This window comes from Caretta caretta, chromosome 5 (genome assembly GCF_965140235.1).
Source record: "Caretta caretta isolate rCarCar2 chromosome 5, rCarCar1.hap1, whole genome shotgun sequence".
NCBI classification, from domain to species: domain Eukaryota; kingdom Metazoa; phylum Chordata; order Testudines; family Cheloniidae; genus Caretta; species Caretta caretta.
Genome location: NC_134210.1, coordinates 35,370,390 through 35,390,780, shown reverse-complemented (window position 1 = coordinate 35,390,780; position 20,391 = coordinate 35,370,390). Strand labels below are relative to the sequence as shown.

The window sequence follows — 20,391 nt, the reverse complement described above, 5'->3', positions numbered from 1 at the left end:
ACAAGCGTAGCTGCATTTCATTGATAGGTTTCAGAGTAGCAGCCGTGTTAGTCTGTATTTTCCACTGCACACATCCGATGAAGTGAGCTGTAGCTCACGAAAGCTTATGCTCAAATAAATTTGTTAATCTCTAAGATGCCAGAAGTACTCCTTTTCTTATTTCATTAATAGGTTCAATTATCATTACAGCAACAACTATAATCTGTGAAGCACTTTCCAGACACAGGAAATGAATGGTAGCCTACCATATATATAATAGGCTATAGAGACTTACGGGTTTCTATGGTCAGCTGCTTTCTTACAAGTTTAACAGCAGAAGTGAGTTGAGTAAGCTCTGTATCACTGAAATGGGTGTTGAGAAGCTTAATTGGTGATATCAGAATGCAAGTCCAAAAGATACAGCCTAATTTTGAATTTTAAGCCCTTTATAAGGCCATTTGGTCTATCTTTTACAGAAAATCAAAAACATGAGTATTCCGTAAGTGTTAACATAAAATGCTTAGAGATCCGCAGATGAAAGGCAGTGTAGAAACGTAGAGAGTACAAAAACACCAAACCAAAAATTAAGATAGTAATGATTATAGTAAAAAGATTAAAGAGCTTCACTGAAAAGTTGTAACTCAAAAAGGTAAAAGACAAGACATTCATATAAAACAAAATTCTACACACCATAAAATAAATGCTTTTACGGTGCTCACCTCATGTGTACAACCTTCAACAGTCTCAACGGCTTGCACCTTTACTTTCGGCATCAGGTCTGCCAGACTAAATAAAGAAAAGTTAACTAGCACTATCAAACTATACTGAGGGCATATTATTACATCTCATTCTTACATCAGTAAATTAAACATTTAAAAAGATGACATTATGACAGAGGGAACTGGCACCAAAACTACAACAGGGTATCAAAACTGCTAACAAATATACTTTAACCACCATTTTTGGATTTGCAACACATTTTTTAAAATTAATTATATAAATCATAAAAATTGCCTTATTCTATCAATGCCACCTTCACAGCAGTCAGCATATGCTGAAAGCCTCTTAAGTCAAACAGTCTTCAAAACTGAACAAAGCAAAGTATAGGCATGGTGTATATACTATTGTTTTCAGATTCCCCCCTCACAAGACTCCCCTCTTGATTTCTGAAAGTGTCTGTACCTCAGAAATTAGACTGCTTCTCAGGCAGCAGCCTGAACTGAAACTGGCAACCAAGTTGCCAGACAGTCCCACTTATGACAACAAGGAGAGAACACCTCAACAATGTGACAGGCAATGTAGCCTAATAGAAAAGGCACAAGACTAAGAACAGAGAACTCCTACATTCTCCCAGCTCCAACATGAACTTTTTGCTCTGGGTCAAATCACAGGCTTTCCGCCTTAGTTTCCCGTCTGTAAAATGCAGGACTCGTTATCTCCCTGTGATGCGGCAACATTTAATTAATTTTTGCAAAGAATAAAAGTTCACAAATTCCCCAAAATGCATGCAAAACCCTCCACTGACTTAGTCCACTGGAAAAAAATTACAATGTACATAGACCATAGCACAGGGGTTCTCAAACTGGAGGTCAGGACCCCTCAGGGGGTCATGAGGTTATTACATGGGGGGTTGTGAGCTGTCAGCCTCCACCCCAAACCCCGCTTTGCCTCCAGCATTTATAATGGTGTTAAATATATAAAAAGTGTTTTTAATGTATGGGGGGGGGTTGCACTCAGAGGCTTGCTGTGTGAAAGGGGTCACCAGTACAAAAATCTGAGAACCTCTGCCATAGCACAAGTGGCTAGGTGGTTCTTTCCCTGAAGCAACAGGCTGCAGGGGCCAGAATCACCCCTCATATGTTATTATACATAAAATGTATTAGTAAAATTAGCATGCACCCCGCACAAAACAAAACCCTTCTCTACGTTTCTGAGGCCAGCACTAAACATAGTGGTTTGATCACTGTGGGCAAGAATCCATTACACTTACAAATTCTAGTCTGTTTGGAATGCTTTGACTAATTTTACCCCAGCGAGCACAAAGAAAATTCAGTCTTAAAAGACCTCTATCCACTTCTAGAGCCACCACAAGATCACAGGTCTACAGCACTCTTCATGACTGAACCCCATCCACTATCTTGTCTATATACTCCCACAGCTCTTTCCTCAGTATGCCATTTTCCACTGACCATCAGTCAAAGACAATGGTTTGTTTCAGTAAGCTGACTAGCAGCTGCCTCCTTGTGCATCTCTCATTTTCCCATCCCTTTCTATAAAGCACAAGCCACAAGTTCATCACTTTTAAGGTGGCTTCAACCAATAACCTGTTGACCAAATTCCAATGGCAACACTTATTAGTAGCCATTCAAACCGCACCAGCCATTTTTGTTTGTTGTAGTCACTGCCTTTACAGCTCTTTAAGATCTCCAATATTGCAACTGCTCTTCCCTGAGAGTAGTTTGACTTAATAACTTCCCAAAGCTTTCTCATTCATTTAAATAATCCTGACTCTAGACCTTTAACTTGTGATATAATTCAGAGCACCTTCACAGCAAACACTCTGCCTATACCAGATAACAAACTAAGTCTTACTTAATATCTTCTGAAACATCCTCTATCTTGGATTTCTTTCCAAAAATGGCATAATCCGTGCTATCAACCTCTGCCTCTCTTTTCTTTTTTCCTGGGATGTTCGTAGAGCCTGCTGGAGATTTGCCATCTGAGCGTTTCCTGTAATGCAAACAAACGTTAGATTTCAGATTTGCCTTTAAAATACCTCTAATGGGGGTGGGGGAAGGAGAATGGCTCTGCTATTTACGGTGGGGTATAGCTTGGGAACCCGTGTTTGTAGAAAATGTTGTTTCCAACCATAAAAAAAATCTCCCCAATGGCTTCTGGAAAATGCCAAACTCACCTCAGCCCCACGCTCTTGGTGGAGATCACAAACTGCCTGGGGGAGAGACCGTGTGCATATACCGCACTGAGCGTGCTGGAGCCAAAATCCAAAACGGATGTAAATCCCCATTAACCCCACAACGGCCAGGGGCCGCCTCTGCCCCAAACGGACATAAGCACGGCCTGTGGCCAACACTCTCCAGTACCGCCTAAGCGGGAGCCGGGGGGGGGGGGGTCGGGCTGCACCCGCCAACCCAGGGGGCCAACCACACCGCTGTGGGGAAAGCAGCGCTGCATCCCGGGAGCCGGACTCTCCCTTCGGCCCCCGCCGTGGGGACGAGCGCAACCCCGGCCCCAGCGCGTGCGAGCCGGCGCTGGATGGGGGGAAGGGGAGGGTTATACCGAGGGCAGAGCCACGGCCGCGCCGACTAGCCACTCACCCGGCCTTGCTGGCAGCCTCGGCCGCGGCCGCTTTGCCCTTCTTGGCCGCAGAGGCGGCGGCGGCGGCGGAATCGTCCTCGAACACGCTGAACAGATCGTCTCCAAAGGCGTCCGCCATCGCTCCAGCCTGTCCCACAGCGCCCCGCGCGCACCACAGAGCTCCTCCCCCGGCCCTGCACTGCGCCGGAAGGGGAAGGCGCGCGCGGCACGAGCCGGCCTGCACCGGGGAGGAAATCCCGCAGGCGCCCTACCCACGGGTGGAGATAGACGAGATGTTCTCCCACAATACCGCGCTCTCCCAGACGCAGGCAATCCCACAATGCATCGCGGCGCCACCAGCATCCTGACGTGACCTTTGGCCGGAAGTGGCTGCAAAGACCATAGAGTCCGGATTTCCAGCAAGCGCGGACGGGTGCCGGCCAATCAGAATATAGCTCCTAGCGCGGGGGTGAGGCTCTGTGGTACCCGGATGTAAAAAGTCAGGCGCTGTGTCTGCGGGGCCGGCTGGCCGCCTTGCCGTACGGGCGCGATGGGCGGCAAGAACAAGAAGCACAAGGGGGGCGGCGCGGGGGCCGGGGCCGTTCACGCCGCTGTGTCCGCGGCCACTGCCGCTGCCAGGGCTAAAGCCGCTGCCGAGTCCGGAGCCGCCGGGGAGGCTGTAGGCAAGAGACCCGCCGTGAGGCCGGCCCTGGTATCCAAGGAGCCCCGCGTCAAGCAAGGTAGCGCCGGCGAGAGACCCTCTCTTCCCACCTGCCTGGCCGCCACACGCGGCCGGCCGGCGCCGCTCGCCTGCCCCCTCCGCGCGCTGTTCCCGGCCCCACAGGCTGCTGCGCTCAGGGGGAGGGTCCGCAACTGCAGCGGCCGGGGACTGGTCTGGCCCCTGGGGCGCTGCCCGTCCCGCACTTTCCCTGCGCTAAACCCCCCTTCAGCCGCGGAGACGGGCGCGGTCACCCTCCGGGCAAGGGCACGGCGGTGCAGTCGGGACACGCGGTAGGACGGGTTTAGTCAGGCGCTGCTGCTGGGAACTCGCTGGGCACTGAGAGCTGCCCTGGGCTCCTGCTGTTTTTATGCCTCGTTGCAGTACGGGCAGCCCTAAGGCCTCCGAAGTTATGAGCTGGACCCACACAGATCAGGTGATTGACTGAAAAATCAGGATACTTTAAATAAAAAATAAATGATGAAGATGGGAGCTACCTTTACGATTCAGATTTCCACTCGCAACCGTGAGAGCTCAACACTGTTAAATGAAAGTTGAGATTGAGTTATAATCAAAGGAGCTGGAGCTTTAGGAAGAGCAAGAGCCTCCCATACCATATAAATTGCCAAGTATCAGGGGGTAGCCGTATTAGTCTGTATCCACAAAACGAACAAGGAGTCTGGTGGCACCTTAAAGACTAACAGATTTATATGGGCATAAGCTTTCATGGGTAAAACACCACTTCTTCCGATGCATATGAATTGCCAATACTGTGATTACCCGTAATGGGCGTTCTGCAGTCAGCATCACAGTCAGTGATACCTCTGCAGCCCCTTTGTCTTCTGCGGCATTACACAAGTGTTGCTGTGGGCAGAATTTGGTACTGAAGTAAACATTTCTGATAAAACATGAGAGAATAGTATCCACCTCACTTGCCACCAACTGTGCTTGCTTTCCAGGGCTCACAGGAGTAAAGAGCAGTGAAAACATATTTTATTCAGTAAAATCTGCAGATCTATTGAGCTGGATAGTTATAGGGCTTCTAATGCACCTTCCAGTTAAAAATATAAACGATATCTTGTGGTTTTTTTTCCAAGCCACTGGGAGGTTAATTTTTTTAAGAGCTTCCTGTGAATAGGAGTATTGTATGTCTTTATACATATGAAGAACATGATAGAAAACTAAGCCAACGAATTGGACATTTAGTTCCGTATATGGTATGGTATTGCCACGCCTCTGTGCCGCTGCTGGCAGGGCGCTGCGTTCAGAGCTGGGCGCTCGGCCAACAGCTATCAGTCTTCAGCTGCCCAGCTCTGAAGGCCGCCCAGCTCAGAAGTAAGGGTGGCAGTACTGTGACCCCCCCTGCAACTCCCTTTTGGGTCAGGACCCCCAATTTGAGAAACGCTGGTCTCCCCTGTGATATTTGTATAGTATAGGTTAAAAAGTACACAAAAGACCAGATTCTTCAGGTGGGGTGGGGGGAGACCAGATTTCATGGTCCGTGACGAGTTTTTAATGCCATGAATTTGGTATGGCCCTGTCTATATGTAAAGTCAACTCTGGAAAAGGGAGGTGAACAGAAAGTATAATCCAGAAGATTATAATACTAGAAAATTTTGCCAGAATTCATGTGTGTCTACCAAACCCTATGGAATCCCAGTCAAACCATATGCCACAAGATGCTTAAAAATTTCAGTTGCAATAAATCCTCTACCTGAAAAATGTATTAATTCACAAGCAACTCCTGAAATAAAGTAGTTACTTAAGGGTTGGATATGTCCATCTATTTATCAAAAAATGTTATATGCCTTCTCCTACACTATAGGCAAGCCATGTGTTTCTGCTTTAGATGTTTAAATTGTATTCCAATCTGCTTTGCTCGTTTAAGTAATATTTCTTTGGAATTTGCAGGTCCAAAAACCTACAGTTTTGGTTCCACACCTGATTCTAGTGCTGCTGCAAATCTGGATAAATCTATCCTTAAAGTGAGTATGTCTTTCAAGAAAAAAACAGCTTCATTCTTCCTAGTACAGTAACGCTTCACTTAGTCATCCCAGTTAACTTTCGTTGCTGATCAATTAGGGAACATGCTCATTTAAAGTTGTGCAATGCTCCCTTATAACGTTGTTTGGCAGCCGCCTGCTTTGTCCACTGCTTGCAGAAAGAGCAGCCAGTTGCAGCTAGCTTGTGGGGGCTTGGAATCAGGGTGGACCAGCCCCGCTATCAGCTTCCCGCTCCCCTAAGTTCCCTGTGAGGCAGCAGCCCAGAAGGCTATCAGTTGCCGGCAGTTCAGCTGTCCCTCCCCCCGCTGCCATGTGCTGCTTCTGCCCTCTGCCTTGGAGCTGCTCCGGGAGACTCCTGCTTGCTGTGGGGGGGGGCTAATGTCAGGGTGTCCCCCTCCCCCCTGCTCCTGCCCCTTGCTTACTCAATTTCCATAGAGCAGGGAGGGGGACACTACAGAACTCAGGATGGAGGGAGCGGACTGGCTGCAGGGGCTGTCTCAACTTGCTGATCTCCTTAAAAAGGCAGTGTACTTAGAGTGGAGTCGGCATACTTTAAGGGGCAATGCTCATCTCTCACATACACACAGGGTGTGTGTCTGTGTCTCTGTCTGCCATGCTGTTTCCCCTCCCTCCATTTGTGCTGTAGAGTGTGAGGCTACATTAACAACAATGTGTTAACTCTTGAGGGCTCAGCTGTTCTAGTTCATCAGTTAGCAGTAAGGCATTCCTTGGGAAATATCCCACCCTCTGACTTTACCACCTCAACCAAGCTTCACAATCATCATTGCTCTGTGTGTGTGGGAGAGGGAGAGAGAGGCTGTCTGTCTGTCTGTCTGTCTTAGTGTGTCTTTTGTCTGGTGAAAAAAATGTCCCTGGAACCTAACATTAATTCTTATGGAGAAATTTGATTCGCTTAACATCGTTTCACTTAAAGTCGCATTTTTCAGGATCATAACTACAACGTTAAGCGAGGATTTACTGTACCTAATTCTAACAGGAAAAAAAATTCTTTCATGTGCTACAGACTAAAAAACAAGAAAGCGTACTGGACTCTAGAAATCTGCAGGCATACTTTTTGTTGAGTTTTATGTGAAGGGTGGAGCAGCTTCAAGAAAACAGTCAAGACATATTAGTATTTTCATAATGAGGAAACTTTGTCTGATTTGAGTTCTGTGAACTTTAAAATATTTGATCTCTGAAATTTAACTTTAGTGTATTGTAAAAATATATTGCATGCCAAAGAGCTGTGCAAAACCAGTTTCTTTTGATGGTGGGTTTTTTATAGGATTTTAGTCTCTTATTGACATAAAGTTTGTGATCATAACAGGATTTTGTTGCCTATGTAAGATCTAATCCTTTACATAAGCAGCTTCAATAAGATTGACATGGGGATTAAGGGCAAGCAGGATTTGGTCGATAGTCTACAAATGACAGGTATTCAAAGGATGTTGAAAATAGCCAAATATTGCGGCCTGATCAAGTCACTTGTTTTTGACAGTGGTTTTTTTTTTCAAATTAATATTGTCATATGTCAAAGATCGTGTCACAACTTGTCTCTATACAAAATTAATATAATATGACTTGAGTGATCTAGTTGGTACAGGACATTATTTCTTTTGGAAAGCCATGTTCTTGTTAGCTGAAACTGCCTCTGCTATTTTTTTGGAGTGAGAGTATAGTTTGTTTTCTACATCCTTTCAGTTCCTTGAGTCTGCAGAGACCGCTAGCAAGAGTGCAAAGCAGGAACTGAACTGAGTCCATTTGCTTATTTCACAGAGCAAGTCACAAAGTAGTTACCTGCAATATTCAGTTGCTGACTGCCTGCTGTTTTGGATCTTAAACTTTAAATTTAAGCTGGAGGCCCAGGTCTCACTTAGTGGTTTCAGTGGTGCTCAAGCAGATCTGTTTATTTATCTTGGTTAAACCTCTCTAAGAGCTACTGTATGTTTAGATAGCTGACAGTTTAAGTCCTAGTTCTTTGTCTTTGGGTTTGTTTGTTTGTTTGTTTGTTTTTTCATCTGGTCAAAAAGATTTATTTGGCTCCCACTCATGTGAAGAAATTGTATTTCCCTAAAAGCAAAATAGGCCCCCTCTTTAATAAAGAAACCTGAATGTGGAGAAAGCTAAGAGAACATCATAACTTTATTAAATAAAAAAAACAGAGAACATTCACTCTTCTGCTTGTATCTTGACCAACAATACACATAAGAAAGGTTTCCAAAAATAGGCGAGAATTGGAAAGATAAAGGGTTTTGCGGGTAAGGAGTCTTCTACCTTCCTATCTTGTCTGTCCCTGATGTTGTTGTAGTGTATCTTAGTTTATATTTGTAAGATTTTATTTAATTTGTAATGACTAGTATCTGTCTCCACAGGTAGTGATTAAAAGTAACTTGGAAAAAAGGATTATTGGAGTCATCAATGAGCACAAAAAGCAAAGTGATGACAAGGGAATGATTTCTAGAAGACTTACTGCCAAAAAATTACAGGTGGAGTACAAATCTTTTTTTTTTTTTTTTTTTAAATCTAGATCAACATTTATTCAGTGATCGTAAATAGGTTACTTTTCTGTCACTTTTTACTTTAGTATTTGGTATAAGCCAAGTTTTCTCATTTTACAATACAACATAATTTTGTTAAAAAACTCTTTAAAATCTCAGATATCGAATGCAATTGGCCAGTTGAATGTCCTTGCCAGTGTAAGTCAATAGTTGAAGATGCTTGGGTGTGAGGTGAAATAAGTAATAATTTGAGTGGAACATAAGAGGATTTGAAAACTCCAGTGGTGAATGGGAAGCTCTTCTTGGCAAGTATGACTGTAGACCACCTATTTTTTTCAGTATTTAAGATTTCATTTTAAGAAGTTCTAGTTCTTATGGTGACAAAGAACCTTCTAAAGTTAAATAGCTGCAGTGTTTTCCTGAGCATGCATATGGCTCTAGTCAAACCCTATGGGGAGTCATAAAACTGTCAAGTAATGTCAGTTTCATGCTTGGGAATGCAATTTTCTCCAGAGTAAGCTTAAATGTGCTGAGGACTGGTATGGAGGCTGAGGGGATGGGCAGATTACTAGAGACAGTTCCTCCATAGCAGCCAGGAGACTGGAGAAAGAATAGAGCAGTTGTTTCCTCCCCCTCATGCTAACCAAGAAGCCCTGATGTGAGAGTGAAGAAACACAAACTCCTGTTCCCATCTAGCAGGTTGATGGAAGGGATGCTCCACTCCCATCAGATACCCAATAACAAAAAGCTGGAGTCCCCATGCAGGATCTAAGGACAGAATTTTCCCCTTTCCAAAAGCTGGGGGTGGCCTGGAGCTATGCTCATCACAACACTGTCTTTGGATCATTGATGGAGATTTACCACCCTTGTCTTTCTGGTTGGTTAGGTGTGTGAAATTATTTTTTTTTATTTTAAATGAGATTTAACAATAATCTTAAATAGTGAATTTTGTTTATTCTTTAGTATGCTTTCTGATGCCTGTACCTTTGCAGTTTGCATCTTTTTAATACCAAATTTCTTCTCTTTTCAGAATTTTACAAACTTTTTTCTAAATTGGCGTTATTTCTACAATTTAAATCAATGTCCTTCTTAAAACGTACTAATTATCTTTATTTGTAGGATGTATATATGGCTTTGCAAGGATTTTCTTTTAAGACCGAGGACATTGAGGAAGCTATGAAAAATACAATTTTGTATGGTGGTGATCTTCACTCTGCACTTGACTGGCTTTGTTTAAACCTTTCTGATGGTAAGCATCATGCCTGAGAAGTGACTTTAGGTGCCACAGTTTTTTTGAATCGTTTGTAACTGATTCCTATTGAGTGAGTTTTGTCTTGCTTTTAGTGACTATGACAGAGTATGGTACCACTTATTCTTAAGAGCAGGGATTTCCCTTTTTCCATTTTCTTTCACTAGCAATACCATTAGGTATACTCTAGAAAAACAGTTTACATAAAAATATGGTATAGAAAAAGACAAGGTGGGTGAGGTGGTATCTTTTATTGGACCGACATCTGCTGGTGAAAGAGAAGTTGGTCCAGTAGAAGATATTACCTCATGTGTCTCGTATTCTGGAACCAACAAGGCTATGACAACACTGCAGATAGCATGGAAGTATGTTCCTATTGTAGATTGAAGAAGCACTCTTAAGGAGATTTTTCCTAATAGTTGATAGATTTACCAGTAAAAGTGTGACTGAACAATTAAAAATGTAAGTTTATTAAAAGGTACAGCACTCTGCAGCAGAGAAATCTTAGCACCACAGTGTCCCTCAGAAGACTCAAAGGAAATTCATTAAGTCATAAATACAGATAGAAAATCCCCAAGAGGGCCTCATATTCTACAGTTGCCTTTAAAGATGTGAATTATAGGTGGCTTGTTTTAATTTGACCCTATTGTACAAGAGCAATAGCAATCACTGTGGTGTGGGAGTGCAGTATAGTAGTAACAGTTTATTTCAGTAGGATTAGTAGTAATTAGAACCAGGTGCTCCAGAGTTGCTGCTTTTTCTAGCTGTGCTTTGGACTTTCGCCTAACTTTGGGCAAGTCATTTAATCTCTTTATCTCCATTTATGCATCTACAAAATAGGTATAATAAGCAGAAATCAATATCTGCTCAGGTGAATATTAAGACCTGGGTTTGATTCAGTCCTACATGATGTTTATTTCTTATTTTTAGTTTGCACCCAGTGCCATTGAAAGTATCTTCAGTTATTTTTTTCTGTTACTTGGAATTACATTTTATTTTAAAGATGCATTACCTGAAGGATTCAGTCAGCAGTTTGAAGAAGAGCAACACAAACCTAGAGCAAAATTTCGTTCTCCTGTGCCATGGAGTGAAACTCCTCCGTTACCAAACAGCAAAAAGAAGGAAGATGGCCCTGAAATAAAGGTAATTTGAGGAATTATGAGAAGGAGTTTTCAATGGTTAAACTCCCACTGACTTTAGTAGGAGCAGAGTTATGTCAACATAGAAGATTATCAAAAATCCTATCCTACGTGTTCAGTAATTTAAAGTACATAGAAGGATTTCTAGTCTTTAGAGTGGAGTGGTTATAAAGATGTAACTTGAAGTTCAAAAAATGAAAGGTTTATGAAGTTTTGGTGGTAACATTTGACTTGCTGGAAAAAATACAAAGTCCCAGTACAGTTAAATCTCCTACTCTCCAGTCCCCACAACCCATTAATTCTATTTACCACTGCTGTATTCTATAGAAGAACACATACGCTGGACGTAATTTTTATTGATTTGTGCGTATATAAGTTTGCCTCTGTGGTTTAGGAGTCCAGTACCACAAGTTATTAAATCTTAATCAAGATTCCCCACATAATCCCCTCACTCCCTGTTCCCCCATAGTAGTTGTAAAACATTTATCTCGCCATCAAAAAGGCATATATATAAATTGTGTGATGTTTTGCAAGATCCAAGAAGCATCTTCATTTTTTTAACTTGTTTTGAATTTCTCAAATATTGACCAAAACAGCAATTAAATCTTTTTTGTTTCCTTTACAATTATCTTTTTAATTGTGGCTATTCTTTCTAATAGAGAGATACTGGGAAAGACAAAGAGATGAGTATGAAGGAATGGATTCTACAGTACGCTGAGCAACAGAGTGATGATGAGAAAAGCGAGTCTGTGAAAAAATCAGAAGATGAGGAAAAGTTTGACCCTGTAAGACGGAGAGCAATTTGTATAGGGAGTCTTTCTTTCATATGGCAGTTTTCATGTGGCATTTATCTGTAAACTCTGGCTCTATTGTATGTGTGTATTTGTTGAAAATCAAGGGCTGAATAACTGATTTAATCGTTGTCTTAGTTTTTGTAGATTTGACAGCATTGCAGGCAGAACGAGGAGGGTTTAAAAAAACCCTTCTAGAAGTAATGCTTCCTAAGTCATTCTTCCTTTTGTTTTTGTGTTGAATGCAAAACTTTTGGTGCATAGTGCTAGAAAGGAAAATGCAGTCCCTTGAGAGACTTAAACAAGTGGGATAACTGTTGTTTTCCATTCCCACACTTAGCCTTTTATTTTTATTCATGAAATTAGAATTGTTCATTCTCTCGCAAAAGGATTTATTTCATATAAATATTGTGTTGGTGTGGACGGGGGGGTTGGGAGGGAATATGCTTTGTTATGTAGTTTGTAATTAATTTCACTTGCAAAATATCTAGGACGTAACTAATGATCTTGTTTGGAACAGAATGAAAGATACTTGCATTTGGCTACAAAGCTTTTGGAAGCAAAGGAACAGGCAAGTTCCTCCAAGCAAGATAAAGACAAGCAAAGCCAGAAGGTGGCACAAGAAAAAATAAGAAGAATTCAGCATGGTATGGACATTCAAATTATCTGTACCTTTTAATAAACTTACATTTTTAATTGTTCAGTCACACTTTTGCTGGTAAATCTATCAACTATTAGGAAAAATCTCCTTAAGATGATACCTTAAGTACCTTTTAACTGGTTTCACATCATTGCATGAATTGCAGACCTTCATGAATTTCTTTTTGGTGTGACCCAAGATGTCAAAAAATAACTGATTTTACTGGGTGCATTTCTGGCTGTCCAACCTGTCACATTTTCAAAGGGTCAGTGATAAGCACATAAAGGAAACAGGTACTGTTTTTTCTTTGCAGAAATGGCAGCACTAGAAGAACATCCTGTGTTTAATCCAGCTATAAAAATTTCAAACCAACAACAAAATGAAAAGAAAAAATCTCCTTTGCCTCCTGAAGCTAATTTGAACCTGAACTTGCTTGAAAAATCTGGAGCTGCTGCAGAGGAAGAGAAGGGTATGATTGAAATTCAAAACAATACAAACTTCATTTACTGTACTCCAGTTAACTAAAGATTTGTAATGGCCCCTGGATTGTGCATTCTTCTGTATGGTCTGGGACATCAAACCCTGGATTACAGTGAAGATAGGATGAGCTGATTTAACTTCCCAGTTGGCTTTAAAAGCAATATATTAATTGTAGCATAGCAGCTTTAAAGTTTTTTTTTTTTGTTTTTTGTTTTGCCACTAATTGTCACTTACGAGTTAGATCATGATTTGAATACATCTTTCTGTAGATGGAAAGCCAATGTGCTGTTTCACTGCGTCACCCAGTTAGACGTTAATTTTCTTCAACAAAGATCTTTAATGGTTGAAACCTTTGACTATTGTTTAAATATAGCAACAAGAATGAGTGATATTCTATACTGGTCCTGAACCACCAAGATCAAATCTAGTATTCTTTTTAAGAATTCTAGCAGTGTGCCAGATTTTCTGTAAGTAAGATTAAGTATAGATGTCGCCATACCAGTATTCTCTGTCTGATAGTGGCTAGTATCAGTACTTACTAAATATAAATGCAAATATAAATATAAAAAAATTTTACTTCTACTAAAAATGCCTAGGTTAAGAGGAAAATTACTTTGGGTTCATTCAAGAATTAACATTTGGAGCGTCCATGTGAACATCTAAAATAATGTAAATTTTGTTTTTACCATTTCAGTGAAAAAGAGGGAGCCTCGAGATATAAGGAATTTTGACTACACTGCTCGAAGTTGGACTGGTAAATCTCCTAAACAGTTTTTGATCGATTGGTGCAGGAAAAATTTCCCCAAGAGTCCAAATCCTTCTTTTGAAAAAGTTCCGGTGGGTAGATATTGGAAATGTAGGTATGTACTTCTAGTAAAGCTGAATTTTCTACTGATTCATTTAACTATCTAAATGCTAGCTACTTACATTTAATTGAATGACTCTAAGCATACATATTTAGAATTTTCTTTTTTGGGAATTTTTTTGACTTACGCAATTTAATGAATTTTACACAAATTTGTAAAATCGGTGTCCCTGAATATGCATTTTTACTGAAAAAAGTGTTGGTTGAAAAATTTTACCCAGCTCTACATACGGTTACCTTTCAGACAATATTTTGCAATAATGCCCACATCATCTAAGTACAGTAACTCCTCACTTACAGTCGTCCCAGTTAACTTTGTTACGTTGCTGATCAATTAGGCAATGTGCTCGTTTAAAGTTGCACAATGCTCCCTTATAATGTTGTTCAGCAGCCGCCTGCTTTGTCCACTGCTTGCAGAAAGAGCAGCCTGTTGGAACTAGCTGTTAGGGGCTTGGAACCAGGGTGGACCGGCAGCCCCCCATCAGCTCCCCGCTTCCCTAAGTTCCCTGTGTGGCAGCCACCCAACAGGCTGTCAATTGCCAGGCAGTTCAGCTGTCCTTCCCTCCCCGCCCCCCTACTGCCATGTGCTGCTCCTGCCCTCTCCCTGAGAGCTGCTCCCAAGAGCCTCCTGCTTGCTGTGCAAGGGGCGGGGGGATAGGGGTTCTAATGTCAGGGTGTCCCCCTTCCTCCCCCTGCTCCTTTACGCCATCAGACCATCTCCTCAGTGGGGACATGACAAGGATAAGGATGGAGGGAGCTTGCTGGCAGCAGCTGCTGTCACAACTTGCTGATCTACTTAAAAAGGCAATGTACTTAGATTGGTGTCAGCACACTTAAAGGGGCAATGCTTGTCTCTCTCTCATGCACATGGTGTGTATCTGTGTCTCTGTCTGCCATGCTGTCTCCCCCCCTCCATTCCTGCTGCCTTCCAGAGTGAGGCTACATTAACAACAATGTGTTAACCCTTGAGGGCTCAGCCAAGTGATAGTTCATCATTTAGCAGTAAGGCATTCCCTGGGAAATATCCCACTCTCTTCCACCCTCTGACTTCACCACCTCAACCAAGCTTCTCAATCATCATTGCTGTGTACAGTATTAAATTGTTTAAAACTTATAGTGGAGGTGGAGGGGGTAGTCATTTTTTTTGTCTGGCGAAAAAAATGTCCCTGGAACCTAACCCCTCCTATTTACATTAATTCTTATGGGGAAATTGGGTTTGCTTAACATCGTTTCGCTTAAAGTAGCATTTTTCAGGAACATAACTACAACATTAAGCAAGGAGTTACTGTAAATGTTTGTTTCCACAAGTAGGTCACTTTAAGTTTTATCAAAGGTCTGCTTGGTTTTGCTTTTTCAAAAAACAAACAACCCTACAGGTCACTGAAATCTACTCTAGAGATCAGTTCCATAAAACTATTACTACACTTTTCTTTGTTTTATGTTGAACCCTTAACCATTAATGATTTTACTTGTATAATGTTCTTTGTCTGATAACCTTCAGTTTCCTCTTATTTGAATGTTACATATAAAACAAAAATTGTTGCTGCACCTGACTAGTAAATAGAAATGTCTGTCTGAAACATGATTTTATAGAACTGTTTTTTCTATCTTTGAAGGGTTAGGGTTACCAAGTCAGTTGATGTAATGGCAGTGTGTCCTACAATTGTGACAGAGGATAGTATGCAAGCTCAGCATCTGGCTGCTACATTGGCTCTCTATCATTTAGTAAAAGGACAGGTAAGATTTTTCACTACACTAGATGCTTAGGATGGAATGTATTTTCACATTAAGATTTTATTTTCTGACATGATATCCACATTCATCTTTTAAAAATCTGAATCAGTAAAGATTTTCCAAGCTCGAATTCTCCCTATAAATTACACGTTCACTTGTCCTTACTGAAGGTGCCAAACATAATCATGTGAGGCCGTAAGGTGTGGCAAGATTTCATGGTGTGTAATAGTTAAATATTGTAAAAAGTTAAAAACATTTTCTACCAGTCTACCTGTGGGTACAGCAAAACAGATGCTCAACATGGTTACAAATATATGAACTTTCAACTTTCTCCCCCTCTTTATTTGTTGGACTTGCTCATTTAGAAAGAATTAGTGAGCTCTGGTATTTAAGTTGTTCTTTGGAATAGTTTTTGATAATGTGAGAAATTATCTTTTTCTACTATTCAGCAGTATAGTTGTCGAATAAGTAAATCAGCAATACTTCTGCATCAGAGAATAGAAGACTTAATATTTTCATTTAATCAAACAATCAGTTGACGTACAATCCTTGTGACAGTGTAAAAGCAAAAAGCCTTTAAACATCCCTATTGTACATTTTTTAATATGGTCTGTTCTAATAACTGATACTCCTTAAGTTTCATATATACTTTTTCCTTGTTTTTATTTTTTTATATATCTTTATCCTAAATGTAGGATTTGGGAAAACTAATAATTCCTTAGCTGCAATCAAATACTAGCAACATATTTGAGGTCTCAAATAAAAATGTTGTCATAGAAAGTACCCAAACAGACTCTGAAGATAAGTGATTAAAATCTGCATCTATAGAGAGGAAGTTTTTAAGTATTTGGATCAGTGATATAGTCTTTCATTTCTTAAAGATTTTTTTAAGGTAACTTCTAGAATTTTTAAATTGATTTGTAGGTGAAATATCAGTAAAACTACAGAATAATACATATTGTCACTTTTTCTGTTTTCTCTAAAGTCTGTCCATCAGTTGCTGCCTCCCCCATATCGAGATGTTTGGTTAGAATGGAGTGAAACTGAAAAGAAAAAGGAAGAAGAAAGCAAGTTAGAAACTAACAAACCTCGTGATAATTTTATTTCTAAGTTATTAAACAAACTCAAACAGCAGCAGCAACAGCAGCAATCTGAAAACAAACCCCAAGTATCAGAAGATCCTGAGGACTCCTGGGAAAACTTAGTTTCCGAAGAGGACTTCAACAGACTCTCTCTTGAAACCACAAGCACAGATGATTTGGAACCTGTGAGGATCCTGTTTAAAAAATTTCAAAGTTCCTGCAGATACCAGAGACTTTTAAAGGAGAGACAACAGTTACCTGTGTTTAAACACAGACATTCAATCATAGAAACTCTTAAAAAGCATAGAGTAGTTGTTGTGGCTGGAGAAACAGGCAGTGGCAAAAGTACCCAAGTGCCCCATTTCTTGTTGGAGGATTTGCTGCTAAATGTGGGGGGATCAAGTAAATGTAATATTGTCTGCACACAACCCCGAAGGATCTCAGCAGTGAGTCTGGCTACCAGAGTTTGTGAAGAAATGGGCTGTGAAACTGGACCTGGAGGAAGAGTAAGCTACTACTTGATTTCTAGCTAACAGCTTAGACCAACTGGTTTTATAGGAAATTTATTTTTCTGTACATAGTGGAAGCCACATAATGATGTTTAGCATGATTTTATTTAAAGACCTCTTTCCTTTTCCTTAAAATGCATTTTCCTTTGCTTTTTGTTAAACACTGGATTACTAATAGGGCTGTCAAGCAATGAAAAAAATTAATTGCGATTAATCACGCTGTTCAACAATAATAGAAGACCATTTATTTAAATATTTTTGGATATTTTCTACGTTTTTCCAATATATTGATTTCAATTATAACAAAATACAAAGTGTACAATGCTTATTTTGTTTTTTACAGTGCAAATATTTGTAATAAAAAATATAAAAGATATAGTATTTTTCAATTCACTTAATATAAGTACTATAGTGCAATCTCTTTATCATGGAAGTTGAACTTACAAATGTAGAATTATGTACAAAAAAATAACTGCAGTCAAAAATAAAACAATGTAAAACTTACAGCCTACAAGTCCAATCAGTCCGTTTCTTGTTCAACCTATTGCTCAGACAAACAAGTTTGTTTACATTTTCAGGAGATACTGCTGCTCGCTTCTTGTTCACAATGTCACATGAAAGTGAGAACAGGTGTTCTCATGGCACTGTTGTAGCCAGCATCGCAAGATATTTACGTGCCAGATGCAATAAAGATTCATATGTCCCTTCATGCTTCAGCCACCATTCCAGAGGACATGCGTCTGTGCTGATGATGGTTTCTGCTCGATGATAATGTAAAGCAGTGCAGACTGACGCATGTTCAGTTTCATCATCTGAATCAGATGCCACCAGCAGAAGGTTGATTTTCTTTTTTGGTGGTTCGGGTTCTATAGTTTCCTCATTGGAGTGTTGCTCTTTTTAAGACTTCTGAAAGCATGTTCCACACCTCATCCCTCTCGGATTTTGGAAGGGACTTCAAATTCTTAAACCTTGGATATTGTGCTGTAGCTATCTTTAGAAATCTCAGGTTGGTAATCTTCTTTGCGTTTTGTCAAATCTGCAGTGAAAGTATACTTAAAAAGATAGTAGTCATCATCCAAGACTACTATAACATGAAGTATATGGAAAAATGCGGGTAAAATAGAGCCGGAGACGTACAATTCTCCCCAAAGGAGTTGAGTCACAAATTTAATTAATACATTATTTTTTTTAACGAGCATCATCAGCATGGAAACATGCCCTCTAGAATGGTGGCCAAAGCATGAAGGGGCATACGAATGTTTAGCATATCTGGCACATAAATACCTTGCAATGCTGGTTAAAAAAGTGCCATGCAAACGCCTTTTCTCACTTTCTGGTGACGCTGTAAATAGGAAGTGGACAGCATTATCTCCCGTAAATGTAAACAAACTTCTGTCTTAGTGATTGGCTGAACGAGAAGTAGGACTGAGTGGACTTGTAGCTCTGAAGTTTTGCATTGTTTTGTTTTTGAGTGCAGTTATGTAACAAAAAAATCTACATTTGTAAGTTCAACTTTCGTGATAAAGAGATTGCATTACACTACTTGTATGAGATGAACTGAAAAATACTGTTTCCTTGTTTTTTACAGTGCAAATATTTGTAATAAAAATAATATAAAGTGAGCAGTGTACACTTTGCATTCTGTGTTGTAATTGAAATCAATATATTTAAAAATGTAGAAAAACATCCCAAAATATTTAATAATTTTTAATTGTATTATATTTAACAATGCAATTAAAACCGCAATTAACCGCGATTAATTTTTTAATCGTGTTTAATTTTTTTAGTTAATCGTGTAAGTTAACTGCTATTAATTCATAGCCCTACTAACTAATAATAAGCATATGTGAATTCTATAAACACGCTCCCAAACAAATGTAGGGGCACATATTCAAAACATTACTATTCTTAGAACAAATGCAATACTCAAAGATAGAAATTTCTATCAGAAACAAAACTTCACACAATATCAATTTTCCTACAGAAATTATGTTTCAAGAAGTTCCAACATTCATTATGTGAGATGCAGGGAATAGCTTTCACAAGTGAATACTAATAATGGTTTTCTCAAATATTCTAATTTGTCCTGGAGTTAACCTGAGCCTTCCTTTGGATTTTATCTTCATATCCTGGAATTTTTAATAACACAGCAGAAGTTACTCCATCCTTCTTCCACTAAGCTATTTTTAAAAATATACTTACCAAGGTCAAGTTAAATTCTGGGTTTTTTTGTTTTTTTTTTTTTAATGGGACTATAACTTCAAACTTCTGACCTTTTGAAAGGCCCATTTAAACTATTGTTCTGGTTAAAATAAGTTTGTGGTCTTACATTCTGAATTTTATATCTTAAAAGTACTGGAAAACAAAGTAGAACTTCTTTCAGTGGCTGTAGAAAATGAATGGCTATCATAAGTGAATAGATACCATGATAGGAATGCAGTTTTTTTATGTGTGAGGTAATTAATATGCAATGGATTTTTGAGGAGCTGTACCCCTTTTGTACTTTTTACATTTTTAATTGTGTACAGTCAAAATGCAAAATATTTGCCTGGATTAGCATCCAGTAACTTCGGTACTAATCTGAACCTCTTCTACTTCTTGGTTTTGGCTGTTTTGGAAATACCATCCATAGTATCACTGTTTTTCCACATTTTTCAGTTTGGCTCAAATCGTGTAATACTGAGAGGCAAGGCCGGATTAATGCAGGGACTTTAAGGGCTGCAGCCCAAGGTCTTGGGCCAAGGGGATCCCTGTAAAAATAAATCCATAATTTATGAGATTCATTGGTTACCAACCCCCTGATTGACTGATTCTGGAGCCTCTGCCATTTGATCTCGATCTCCAGGCCGCTAAAAGTGCAGTGGGGCAGCAGGGCTCAGGCAGGCTGCGTGTATGCCATGCCCCACGCCGCTCCTCTCTGCACACTGTCCCCACCCCCAGCACCATCCCTGCAGCTCCCATTGGCCAGCTCACAACCAATGGGAGCTGTGGGGGCGGCACTTGCAGGTGCAGGTAGCGCATGGAGACACGCTGTCCCCTTCCCCCCAGGGCTGCACAGAGACATGGCAGCAGCTGGCTGCTTCCGGGAGTAGCGTGGGGGTATGGCAGGCAGCCTGCCTGAGCCCTGCTGCACCACTGCCCGAGAGCCACCTGTGGTAAGTGCCTCCTGGCCGGAACCTACACCTCACACCCCCTCCTGCACCCCAACCCCCTGCCCTGGGTCAGAATCACCTGCTCCAAGCTCCCACCCAGAGCCCACACCCATCACCCCCTCCTGCACCCAAACTCCCTCCCAGAAAGAAACTAATATAACAGCTGTTCTGAGGTAAGAAGTAGGCTCTTTTGAATTAACTATATTCTACATGTTTTAAGACTGAAATGTAACCACA

The 20,391-nt window shown here is 40.6% G+C and overlaps 2 protein-coding genes across 2 annotated transcripts in view; one reads left to right on the top strand and one right to left on the bottom strand.

The window, feature by feature from the left end:
• The window catches only part of MTREX (Mtr4 exosome RNA helicase), a 105,539-nt gene extending 101,936 nt beyond the window's left edge, over window positions 1–3,603 (bottom strand). Inside the window, exons 1-3 of the mRNA XM_048851590.2 lie at window positions 3,315–3,603; window positions 2,572–2,709; window positions 699–765 (exon numbers count right to left, since the gene is read on the bottom strand). Coding sequence (XP_048707547.2) covers window positions 699–765; window positions 2,572–2,709; window positions 3,315–3,433 — 324 coding nt within the window. The 5' untranslated portion in view covers window positions 3,434–3,603. The remainder of the gene's footprint in view (window positions 1–698; window positions 766–2,571; window positions 2,710–3,314) is intronic.
• Window positions 3,604–3,772: 169 nt separating this feature from the next.
• Window positions 3,773–20,391, top strand: part of DHX29 (DExH-box helicase 29) — a 36,095-nt gene continuing 19,476 nt past the window's right edge. The window contains exons 1-11 of the mRNA XM_048851588.2: window positions 3,773–4,034; window positions 5,924–5,997; window positions 8,388–8,501; window positions 9,633–9,762; window positions 10,766–10,905; window positions 11,561–11,686; window positions 12,213–12,339; window positions 12,646–12,801; window positions 13,507–13,672; window positions 15,294–15,414; window positions 16,397–16,999. Of these exons, the coding sequence (XP_048707545.1) occupies window positions 3,845–4,034; window positions 5,924–5,997; window positions 8,388–8,501; window positions 9,633–9,762; window positions 10,766–10,905; window positions 11,561–11,686; window positions 12,213–12,339; window positions 12,646–12,801; window positions 13,507–13,672; window positions 15,294–15,414; window positions 16,397–16,999 (1,947 nt within the window). The 5' untranslated portion in view covers window positions 3,773–3,844. The remainder of the gene's footprint in view (window positions 4,035–5,923; window positions 5,998–8,387; window positions 8,502–9,632; window positions 9,763–10,765; window positions 10,906–11,560; window positions 11,687–12,212; window positions 12,340–12,645; window positions 12,802–13,506; window positions 13,673–15,293; window positions 15,415–16,396; window positions 17,000–20,391) is intronic.